Raw genomic sequence first — 12,883 nt, 5'->3', positions numbered from 1 at the left:
ATGCACTCAGCGGGTCATTCGGGAGGACGACGGTTCAATCCCGCGTCCGGCCATCCTGATTTAGGTTTTCCGTGATTTCCTTAAATCGCTTCAGGCAAATGCTGGGATGGTTCCTTTGAAAGGGCACGGCCGACTTCCTTCCCCATCCTTCCCTAATCTGATGAGACCGATGACCTCGTAGTTTGGTCTCTTCCCCTCAAATCAACCAACAGCTCAGCGGGTGATTACTGTAAAATTTTAGCTTAGGGTTGGATGAAAACGTGAGGAAAATGGAGATAGACGAATAATGCAATAAATAACGTGAATTACTAACACTATGACTATGACAAGAAAACGAAGATGACAAAGGGCAGTACAGCATTAAATCGAGGATATTTTTCATTTGTTCGGTTATGATAATCCATGCTCATAGATTTACTTGTCAGTTATTTAAAGCATCATCTCAGATTTTAGAGTGACCACCGAGCGATACGGGTGCAAATGTGGCTATATTTCCATTTAGTCATTCTTCAATTTTGAAGTGAACTACTTCATGCTCAACATGGTAAGACTACCTTTACAGACCTAATGTTACAGCACACTTTAACGTAATGGTTGTGACTGGCGACATTGTGCCCTCCAAGAGCAAACTCAACTGAATAAGGCTTCAGTGGGATACATGCCGCTAAAAAACGTGCACAGAGTAGTTCGCCGTGTTTTAGAGGAAATTAGAAAGAATTGCTTCGGTTCAGCAATAAACTCTATGGAGTGTTAGTCAGCGAAATCTGAACCTCCAAGCCAACATTATATAGGCTCCACAAAGACATTGCTGTACAGATATTCTGCAATTAGTAGCAATTTATTGCAGTACACATCCTAATTTCGCAAATATTCCTCGGTCTATCGTAATATATTCTTGCTGGCGACAGATTCCATCATAGTTAATTATGTTCGTTCCTATACGGCAGCACACTATCTGTGTGTTGTTAAAACTGCTAAAATGTGTGTGAAATCTTATGGGACTTAACTGCTAAGGTCATCAGTCCCTAAGCTTACGCACTACTTAACCTAAATTATCCTAAGGACAAACACACACACCCATGCCCGAGGGAGGCCTCGAACCTCCGCCGGGATCAGCCGCACAGTCCATGACTGCAGCGCCCTAGACCGCTCGCCTAATCCCGCGCGACTAAAACTGCTAACACGACGCTGTGGCCTAGGAGACACGGTGCAAAAACTCTTGAATTTACAACGCCTTCAATTATTATCATACAGTAAGGAAACAATATCATTCTATTTAGTCTCGGCTGGCACAATGCGTAATTCCAATTGAGAAATACTATAAAATCACTGTCACGTACGATTTATTCATCTGCAAGTGATTTCCAATCTTCATTCATCTTCAGATGTTCTGACTCTCCAACTGTTACTCCCCACAAGTAGTGTAAAGACGTCCTTTTGCAAAGACGTTCACAAACTGAATCTGCAGCCGCGGGTACTAGTCGAAACACACACACACACACACACACACACACACACACACACACACACACACTCATTCTGTGAGGTAAAGAGCGAGTTGTGGCACCCTGATTGGCCTCTCGGCGGGTCGCGGCTCGGCAGCAGTCACGTAGTGCCAAATGTTAGCTTAGCAACCGCGTGATGCCGTACAACGGCCGGTCCAGCCACGTGGCTGGGAATTCCATTGTGATGCTGTGTCGATGAAGGAGACACGCTCGGAGTGCCGAAGATGGCGAACTTTGTGAAACCTTAATGGCAGACGTTTCACGTTTCGTATAGACATTAATAGTTGCCAGATGAAGCATGACACCTCAAAAAGAAACATGTACATTACCAGTATTTGCACGACGATTCTGATAGTGTAATCAGGTTTTCAGTATATTTATTGGTTTAAAGTTTAGTATCTGACGATAAATTGTACAAGTAACACGTAGCAACGAATTTCAAAAATCTAAACGGTCCATCCGATTTCGTCGATCTACAAGTCTTTAGGAAGCTATTAGTGCAAACCTAAATTGGTATAAATAACAGGCATGTAACTTGAACAGTGCATGAGTTATTGGAGGTCAAAGTGGCCGATTACTATCGATCGCGTCAGGCCATAAGTACTCCACAGTGACACGAAAAAACGGTAGCAGCATGCTTATAAATATATTTATTCATTTATGTCTTCGTATATATCCGATATATACTATTCATGAACTAATTGGTTAAATATTTACTGTGTTTTAGAAAGCACAGAGACATTAGGCTACTGGCCTACCTTTTGTTCTATTCCTTTGATATATGAAATGATAATTAAATAGACACCCTAGCTGCAAGCAGGCGTTGATACACTTCATTGGGGACATGCTGAAAATGTGTGCCCCGACCGGGACTCGAACCCGGGATCTCCGGCTTACATGGCAGACGCTCTATGCACCTGAGCCACCGTGGGCACAGAGGATAGTGCGTCTGCAGGGACTTATCCCTTGTACGCCCCCCGTGAGATCCACATTCCCAACATGTCCACACCACTACATTCGTAGTGCGCCTAATACATGTTTGCCCATCATACTCATTACTCGTGGCAGATTAATCTATCAAGTCCCGTACGAGTTCGGGCATAGCGTGTGCGTTCGCACAAGAAGGTCAAAGGCCGGGAACCCATATTTTTAACTAGGGTGTCTATTTAATTATCATTTCATTTCTAGCAAAGCTGCATGGTCATCCACGGTAACTGTTCTTTCGGGAACAGATACTACCGTCATATATACCTTTGATATATGTTTATTTAATTTGTTTATGTGCCTAATAATGTGTGTTAGAGCGTCTTTTTGGTCCAGCCGTATGAATATTTATTTCATTTCAAGGTATTTAAATGTGAATCCAGTGTTTCGTATGTGTTTCAATATATTTGTGAGTGTACGTTGGCTTGGAGACATGGAGGGAGCGCTCTAGCCAACCACAGCGCTCGTTACTGAGAGAGATGTATGGAGGTTTGGGAAGAGCATTGTTTCCGAAGAGGACACAGGGGAGTTTGGAAGAGTGAGGGAGAGTACGGGACAGTACGGGAGAGGACACGGAGAATGCGGGACGCGACGGCGCGACGGACGCTAGAGAGACTAGTAGAGTGTGGAGCGGTTTGCGCGTAGTCGCGGCAGATAGAAATACTTCGGTGTGCCAACTTGTGCACCTGTGAGATTTCCGTGTCCTCTACAGTGAAGACGTAGTGTGAGTTTAGAAGTGAATATCTCGCGAGCTTTGTTGCTGTTCATAACTAATTAAGTGCAGTAGGAATCTATTGTTTCCCTGTTATACAACTTATATTTTTTTAATTGCTGGACCATCGACACCAATGAGTGTTTTGCGGAAATATACCGCATTCTCAAAAGTACTTTTACTATCGTACTCATCATTTAAAGTCGTTAAGATAGTATCTGTAGATTTTATTTAATTGCAATCTTTCATTTATAAATTTATATGTTACATTCATAGTTCGCAATTGCCTAGTGATAGAAACTTCGAGCATTCGATTCATATGTATATTGTATACTGGAGACTCAGTAGTATTTGGCTTGTAATGTGGCAACTACGTATCCCAGCCCCTAGACAACGAAACCAACAAAAATTTCTAATATTTCAACTCTACGTCTGAGGGTACGTAGATGAGGGCCACCACACTACACCTCATTTCATATTGTTTGAAGGCCACAACACACACCTGGTCAAAAGTTACACGGACATTAGTGAACATTAATATGGGGTGCGATCAGCCTACTACATTATGACAGCTTGAATGCTGGGGCCGCTTTCAGTGAGATATATGTGGTTGAATGACAGACCATTCTTCTTCAAGATCCAAAACCAGAGAAGGTTGTGAAAATGAATCCTGAGGCCTGAAGCGAAGTCGACGTTCTAAGATGTTCTTACCCATCCTACAGGTATTCAGTTCGGCTTAGGTCAGGGCTTTTTGCACACGAGTACACCACAATTACGCTACCATGCTAAACTTTGGGGTTACACTCGTCTCTCGTCTGGTTTGGTGTATGATGAGATATTCTCGGGGAGGGGGGGGGGGGGGGCATGTCCACTGGGGACCGAATCGGGTTTCGGTGTGGGGCGGCGGTGGGGTGAGTGGACTGCTGTAACCTATTGTGGGGTTGTGAGCCACTGAGAGCTGTACCAGGGACGAAGCCTCTCCGTCGTTTCTAGGTCTCGGTTTAATACACACACAACACTACTGGCTATATTTACGACCAAAGAGCCGACCGAGTAAAGCTCTGAGGGTCAGTTACAAACCCCAAACTTCGTGCCTCTCTCTCGGGCCAGCGAATTCCGTATATAAAGCGGCAAGCAAAGGCCTTCTGAGGACACAACCCACAGATAACAACTCTTCCTCATAGATATTGGCAATGGCCGTAAGAGGGATAGTCGATACTACACCCGAGCCAGTGGCGCCAGACAGAACAGTCTACTACGGCTGAGTGAAATTTCTTATTTTATTTAACAGCACCCCGACACAATGAGGTTTTCCTTAAGCTATTTATCACTCTAGTCGCCCGCTGCATTTTAATAATACACTTTATTTCACAATTCTGTAGCAGTAAGCATTGCAAGGTTTGTGCCAGTTTATACCGTATTTTAACAAAAAGGGAAAAATTAAACCTGTCAACAAGACAAATGATGATGTTTCTTCAAATGAGAAGAAGTTAACAAGTAAGACAAAAATAAATCGCAATTTTGCAATTTTGGTGGAATGTTGTAGCAAATTGTATTTTTAATACTGTACGGTTGGAATGGAAACTTACAAAATGATTTCTTCTCAATATTCACTCAGAAATATGAAAATAAATTGCAGCAAAAAAATTTACTATATCTCTTTTTATATCCCCATTCAGGTGAACTGGTGAACTTCTCTACCATAATTATATTGTAATGTGTTAAAGATAGCTTGTAAATATTTAAAGATGTATATATATTTCCTTGTTTATGAGTAGTACCAAGCAGTTCGTAAATAAATGACTATCTTGTTTTTGTAATATTGTTATCCACATACACACAGGCACCTACTTTGTTAGTTCTAATAGAACAGTAATGCATTTTTGCAGCGGAGTAAGGAGACCCAATTGAACTCTGTCGTAATTCTGAAGCTGTGAACACAGTAACGTCTTGTAAAACCTTGCTAACTAGTTGTCAAAGTCAGTATCACTAATGAACTGGAATATATTCATAGTAAGAAGATTCACTCCCTCACTCTGTATGGGATAGGAACGGAAATATGGTACACTATTTTCGTGCCTTCTCATATTTCAAAAATAACTGAGGTACAGAAAGAAAGTTCTTTGGTAAGTTTTGGTCCCAGCTGTTTATTATTAAAGAGACACTACGCTACAGGATTCCCCTGAAATTGTAACAGAACTGGCGATTTATTGTCAGCTGACTTGCTAAAACTTTTTAGAAAAAATCGTCATCAATTACGCTTTTGGAAAGAGAGAAGGTTAACAAGTGAGGCCAAAATAAATTATGCCTTTTGTTGCAAATTCTGAGTCGTCTTGTAACACAGTGTCTTTTCTGTAAGGAGCAGGGGGTACTGAAACTTAGAAAATAATTTCCTTTCTGGATCTTTAACCTTCTGAAACAGAAGGAACTGAGAACAAATGAATTCATTGCCTTGTTAAGCAGTACATCCTCGATATGAAAATAAATGTGTAATTTCTCCACTTATGTTCTTCCTGTTCTTCACACTTAACGGTGGAATGCAGCCAGTGCCACACAGTCGTCCAGGCGCGCAGACGCTTTACCGCGAACACAGGGCTCTTGGAGAAGGTTGGGATGTCGGACGATGACACCCTGGTAGTGGCTTCCACCCAGCGGCACCATCTCGAGACCTACGACAACCATGTCCTACTAGCAACGCTGCTCCGTGTGGCTGAAGTTGCGCTCGACCCCACACTGCACCGTCGACTGGCGTGGCGTCTATCATGGCTTTCAGGGCGCCAGTCAGAGTCGGAAGTCCAGGAACAAGTGCTGCTCATGGCTGACCTGTGAGAATTCACTTTAACTCTGCCCCGCTAAATTTGATAGGAGCCCGCCTATTTTCACGTACATGGCTTTGGAAGCACAGCGTTACGTCATGGCACACATCGATGGCCGACTGCTACATCGCACAATGCTACGCCAGCATTATTTTAGCACCCAGTCTCCGATATTACCAGGTGGCTTGCCTGTACGCGTCCTGGTTGCTTCCTGCATTAACTTGGCGGTTAATGCCACAACTTTTCCTTTCCGTAAGAATTTTAGGCTACTTCTACATCTGTAGACTACTAAAACGAAATGTTACTATTGAGTCAACATTTTTCCCTTGCACCCACGATGCATTTTCTCCTGCATCACTAATCAAACATTTTTTATATTGTCTGTCCTTCTTCCCTACACCCTCCATCAAATGATGTATGTTGGCAGGTGCACCAACACTGCATAAACCTCGTTATCGACCCAATGGGTTGGGTGGTAGTGAACCTGAAGCTTGGGTGGGCGGGAAAGTCTTTGCCAATGAGAGACAGAAGCTACACAACAAGCACCTGGATTAGTAGGGTTACTGAGGATCAAATTTTTATTACCGTGACTTGGTGGTGGTACCTGCTGCTGTACAGCTGAAAACGCTGTAACATCTGTACTGTGCTTATGCGCCCTATTCAGGTAGATCAAGTTTCATGCAGGCAGTATTTCGAAAGGGTCATCGTGTAAATGGAGGGTATATAAAAAATGATCATCGTATTTCTTAAAAAAACTGTTATGTTATTTGAGATATGTGCGTGACCGTACTGTTGGAAAGAGCAAACTCTCGAGTATTCCTTGGTTCCCGCTAGATAGCAGCAACATGCGCCCACTTTCAGTTCAAGTAAAAATGGTGTCAGGACAACAAAAACCGTTTTGTGTTCTACGTTACGCGCAATGCGGGTCAGTAATAATTGTTCAGCGTGACTTTCGTACTAGGTATAGTGTGGATCCTACTACAGCACACAGTATTAGGCGATGGTATGCGTAATTCCTAGAAATAGGTTGTTTGTGTAAAGGCAAATCGCCGGGCCGTCCCCGAGTGTCTGATCGCAGAACGCATCCGCCATGGTTTCACAAGAAGTCCGCAGAAATCCGTTCGCCGTGCAGCTCAACAGCTGAACATCCTGTAACTTCGTTCACGGCAAGATGGAGGATGACAGTTTTCTTCTATCCTTCGTGTTTATTGATGAGACAACATTCCATTTAAATGGAAAGACAAACCATCATAATGTGAGAATATGGGGTATGGAACAACCACATGAAGTTGTACAAGTTGAGAGACCCTCCAAAATTTAATGTGTTTCGTGAAGTTTCACAAGGAATGGTATAGGGTCCAGTTTCCTTTGCCGAGAACACTGTTACAGGAAGCACATATCTCGATATGCTTGAGAACTTTCTTTTCTCACAGTTGGAGACTGATTCGAACGACTTCATTTACTAACATGATGGGGCACTCCCACACTGGCATATGGATGTACGGGAATTTTTAAGTCAAAGGATTGCTGAACGATGTATCCGTCGCACTGGATCAAATGATTCAGCTTTACACTACTGGCCTCCAAAGTCACCGAACCTGACTGTATGTGATTATTTCTTGTGGGGGTTAATAAAAGATTCTGATCATGTGCCTCCGTTACCAACAACAATGAATGAATGAGACATCGCATAACAGCAGGTGTGGAAGTTGTAATTCAAGACAAGATCGCTGCAGTGTGGGAACAATTTGAATACCACATTGACATATGCCGTGCATCTCAAGGGGGCCATATTGAACTCCTGTGGCAAAGTATGAAAAAAACTTTCTAAGTGTCCCGTTCATCTTGAAACAAAATTCATTTTATGTGTTTACTAGTTCCAGAAATATAGATGCGCCAAATCGGACGACTTTTCCCTGTACAGCAGAGAACATGCTAGGTTCGAGGCCGTAGTCCTTGATAGTGTTGCTGGAATTTGAAATGTTGGATCCATGGTGTTGTGGTGCAGGAAGTGGTGCTCGCCATTGTTGTCGGGAATGGAGATTCGTATCATGCAGTTGTGTCCGAATAGCTTGATGTGTCCACAACGTCCTGTAGCAGCCTCTTTGAACGCCGAATTGGGTTGTGCTGCACTCAGCCCACGTTTCCTTTGATTCAGAAATCGTACATATCGAACATCCTGTGCACCTGTCGAACGTAGACAGCCGTTCTGGTGTAAGTCCTCAACACTACCTGTCGACAGGAATTGATTCCATGTCTCCATAACATCTGTCTCCAGTGCAGATATCTAACAACGTCCGTTGTTGACAAACATTCTGCGCCTAACGTTATGATGCAGACCCAATCATTAATGGCGATTGTCCTCAGCACCGGGATAAATGTTACATCTACTGTTCCGCAGACGTATCTAAAGCGTACCAGGTGATGCGTTGCTTTCAACTGAAATACTGGAATCCGTTCGAGTGTTGCGCTCTACCATTATTCAATGCTCACAGTAACTATCTTTACAAAACATCAGTAGTGACTCCATTGTCGTTACGGTTAAATATCAACGCACTTGAACGGCATATCGTGATGATGAAACACTTTTGTTCCTGAGTGTATGCGCAGTAATGAAAAGGTTACTAATCGACTGTCAAGTAGCGGTGGGAGACTGTAACATGTGAATTTATTAAGAAAGGAAAGTTAACCGAGCAGCTTCCTCAAAATCGCTTGATACTGAGATAGCTCACCTGTGAGCGTCAGGTATACATGCACAGTTAAGCGGCGGGGCTGCCTGCTGCCACAATAGGAACTGCGCCGCTGCAAAACCACTGCGTCACCATGAAACTTCTTTATATACATTTGTGAGTCTGTACTTAAATTGATGATTGATTGAGACCCACAATATCCTAGCGCAACGCAATCTGACTGCTCAAAAAAAAAGATAACCTGGTTTCAAATAATTCATTCTAAAGAATGGCCCTGACTAAAAAGAAAACCTAACAATATACATTTCATTAAACACTTACCTCACAAAAATCTTCATTACGTGAACTACTGCAATACACCGAGCGTCAATACTGCCAGCTAAATAAAAGATTCTAACTACTAAAGCCACTAACTACTAATAGGCACGTGATTAGAAAAAGGAAAGATTTTGTTGCAAACCAAATAATGTTTTTTTTTCACCTTAATAATGTGACATTCAGTTGAGACACGAATATAAATCGTCATTGACATCTAGTACCAAGGTATATAATCATGAATAATATTCAGTCCACAAGTCGAACATGTACAGATCGTTAGCCTACGCTAACACTTCAGACCTCTGCCCTCCATAAATGCTAGCTTCTCACATCTAACATCCATCACTGCTCACCTCCAACTGCCCAACAGTACTTCCGTCACAGCTGGGCACTAACTTCCAACTGCCTAACACTACTGGCGATTAACTTCTAACGAGTCCAACCAGCCACAGAGTCTTTTACAAAGAAAGCGCAGTCAGAGATACAACGCAAAGCGCTACGCAGCGGTGCCAACACAGAAGCAGCCCACTTACAACCATGCTGCTGTAAACTGCATCAGTGTGCGTAGCGCCATTGTAACATTACGAGTCACGTGTCTCAAAATTCAAATGTGCCCCGGTGGTCTCCGAGAGGTTTCTGTCGTGTCAGTGTGGGGAGTGATTGATAATTGTTAAGCGACGGACTTTTATGTTACTTATTGATTTAATATTGGTACGCGTACATAATCTAGGCGACTTCCGTTACTGGAATGCTATTGATCTGTCTTCCACAGGATCCGTCCTTCTCCGGAAAGCCATTATCCCAAAGTGATGTTGACAAGGTGAACAATGGACTGGAGATTCTGAACAGAATACTTGAGGGAAAACAATGGCTCGCAGGGGAGAAAATTACAGTAGCGGATTATGCCACAGTGGTGTCCTTGGCGACACTTGAGGTAACATTATCTTACGCAAGACTTCATTATTTAAGCTAAGCGCTATTAGTAGAACAATTAGGTTGTACGTCGACATAACGTTCAATAGCATGTCGCACATATTTATAATTTATTTTCAATGTCTACAACCTCATAAGAGAAGTATGGCGAAAGAAGGACATTTCGAAAGACTGGAAGTCAGCCACAGCAGAAAAAGAACAACAGAAGGAACTTACTATAGAAGTATTTGTTTACTAAGCGTAGCATACAAAAGGTTATCATTAATAATTCTTGAATAGCTGACGTCTTTTTGCTGAAGATATTGTTGCAGTGTACCAGGCAGGTTTTTGGGTCTACATGGACCAAATTTACACCTTGAGACAACCGGGGAGAAGAGCCGGTAATGAAACCGTCGTATCCTGGAAATATTCGTGGATTACTCACAGGCATATAATAGTATACACAGAATAAGTATGTACAACATCCTGACGGAGCAACGAATTTAGTTAACTTCGTAAAGGTGTGTGCTGCAGAGACAAAAACCATGGTGAAATATCAGGGGGAGCGATCCAAGGAATTCAACATCAGAAAAGACGTGACACAATGTGGTGCCATTTCACCATTGCCTTTTACTTTAGTCCTGGAGAAAGTAATTCGGCAAATGAAAAGAGAAGGTAAAGAAATGAAGCTGAATAGAAGAATACAGCTATTGGAATATGCAGACAACTCTGCAGCCATAAGGGAGTCAGATGAAGAAATGTCAGAAACCTTAGAGGACTTAGCAAAGAATGGCTGTAGGACTGGTCTGAGGATTAATATGGAGCAGATTTAAATGAAATAAGTATCCAGAGAAGCCTATGATAATATCCCATAACAGGTTAGAATATGGAATACAACAAGAATGGAAAGTTTTAAATACCTCGCACCTGGTTCAGCAGGCATAATAACCTAAAACAATTCATCACTGTGTTGCTAATGGGTCTAAAAACGTATTTCAACCTGAAGCGGATAATTTCATTATAACATCTTTCAGTTAAGGCCAAACTAGAAACGTACACTACAGTAATAGTACCCGCGTTGTTACATGGGACACATTAAGCTCCACAAAAGAAAGGGAAACAGAACCTGCTGATCTTTGAACGGAAAATATCTGTGGACCAATCTGAAGAGAAACGTGGAGACGTAGAAAGAATCAGCACCTGTACGACCAAGTGAAACAATATAACATCGCGCAGAAAATGAAAACGTGAAGAACAAGCCTGGACTAAAGCAGTGCTTGCGAGGAAACTTGATGAAACTCGTCCAATTCGGAGACCGAGCAAACGAAGGGAGGATGAACTGCAGAAGGACCTTCAGCAGTGAGGTGTCCTTGAGAACTGGTTCCAAAGTGTACAAGATCGCTATTTATGGAGGAACACTCTGACATTGAACATCGATGATGAATTCAGGGTTCTTGATAGTTGATACCTATGTATGTATGTACTGCAATGTCAACAGGGTGCCATAAATTTTGTCTGTGCTTTGTTCATTTGTGTGTGTGTGTGTGTGTGTGTGTGTGTGTGTGTGTGTGTATGTGTGTGTGTGTTTGAAGGGTTTCTTAAATTAATTGCAAATATTATACTATAAAATTTTTCTTCCTTTTCACATACCATGTTTAACAAAAAATGTATTATAGCAATGACTTTTATACATTTTTATACTATACTTTTTATAAATGTTCTTTCACAGTTTTCTTCAGTCTCTTTTGAGGTTATGAAAACAACGCAGTGTTGAAGCAACCCTGTGTGGAATGAATTAAGGATATGTTTTTATTTTTTCTTTTCAGTACAATCCAAAAAGTGGAATAAACCCTGCTAAACATGCAAACATAGCTGAGTGGATTTCTCGTGTTGAAGGCTCAAGTGCCAAGGTTACAGAGAACATGAAAATATTTCGTGAGACAATAAAAAAGTATATCTAATAATTTAAGAAACGAATGTCACAAAAATAAAGAGAATTTTACGTAAGTCATTTCCTATTAGAGTATGCAATAAAACTTATATTTCTTTATGTTTGTATTGAAACTGGAAATAAATTTGCCTTTGACTGCCAAAATTATATTCAGTTTCTTGTTAATGCCTCAGAATCGATTTTCGGACTGTCAGACCGTTTCTGAGATGTACCTGTTCATACACACATCAAAAAAAGGTTTGCATCATCTCGGTTCCGAGAGTGCAGGAACATGTACAGAAAATTGGAACAGAGATCAACATAAACATCATTTCCGCCCTCTTTATTGCTCATGAAACTCACACATTGCATGTTGTACCACCAAACAGCGAAACTTTCAGCGGTCGTGGTCCAGATTGCTGTACACACCGGTACCTCTAATACCCAGTAGCACGTCGTCTTGCATGGATGCATGCCTGTATTCGTCGTGGCATACTATAGACAAGTTCATCAAGGCACAGTTGGTCCAAATTGTCCCACTCCTCATTCGGCGTAGATCCCTCAGCATGGTTGGTGGGTCACGTCGTCCATAAACAGCCCTTTTGAATCCATTCCAGCATGTTCGATAGGGCCCATACCTGGAAACATGGTGGCCACTCTAGTCGATCGATGTAGTTATCCTGAAGGAAGTCATTTACAAGATGTGCACGATGGGGGTCCGAATTGTCGTCGATGAAGACGAATGCCTCGGCAATATGCTGCCGATATGGTTGCACTATCGCGCGGAGGATTTTCGCATATCGCACAGCCGTTACCGCGCCTTCCATGACCATCAGCGGCGTACGTCGGCCCCACATAATGCCATCCCAAAACACCAGGGAAACTCAACTTTGCTGCACTCGCTGGACAGTGTGTCTAAGACATTCAGCCTGACCGGGTTGCCACCAAACACGTCTCCGACGATTGTGTGGTTGAAGGCATATGCGATACTCATCGGTGAAGAGAACGTGATGCCA

General features: G+C 42.3%; 2 protein-coding genes across 3 annotated transcripts in view; both read left to right on the top strand.

The window, feature by feature from the left end:
• LOC126457150 (glutathione S-transferase D5-like) overlaps positions 1–11,987 on the top strand; it is a 45,627-nt gene extending 33,640 nt beyond the window's left edge. For both annotated transcript variants that reach the window (XM_050093221.1, XM_050093220.1), the window contains exons 5-6: positions 9,798–9,959; positions 11,764–11,987. In XM_050093221.1, the coding sequence (XP_049949178.1) occupies positions 9,798–9,959; positions 11,764–11,898 (297 nt within the window). In that variant the 3' untranslated portion in view covers positions 11,899–11,987. The remainder of the gene's footprint in view (positions 1–9,797; positions 9,960–11,763) is intronic.
• The window catches only part of LOC126457151 (glutathione S-transferase D7-like), a 137,481-nt gene that overhangs the window by 40,867 nt on the left and 83,731 nt on the right, over positions 1–12,883 (top strand). The gene's annotated exons all lie outside the window — the stretch shown is intronic.

This window comes from Schistocerca serialis, chromosome 2 (genome assembly GCF_023864345.2).
Source record: "Schistocerca serialis cubense isolate TAMUIC-IGC-003099 chromosome 2, iqSchSeri2.2, whole genome shotgun sequence".
NCBI classification, from domain to species: Eukaryota; Metazoa; Arthropoda; class Insecta; order Orthoptera; family Acrididae; genus Schistocerca; species Schistocerca serialis.
Note: the sequence above shows the minus strand (reverse complement) of the source record. Positions and strands in the feature narration are given on the sequence as shown.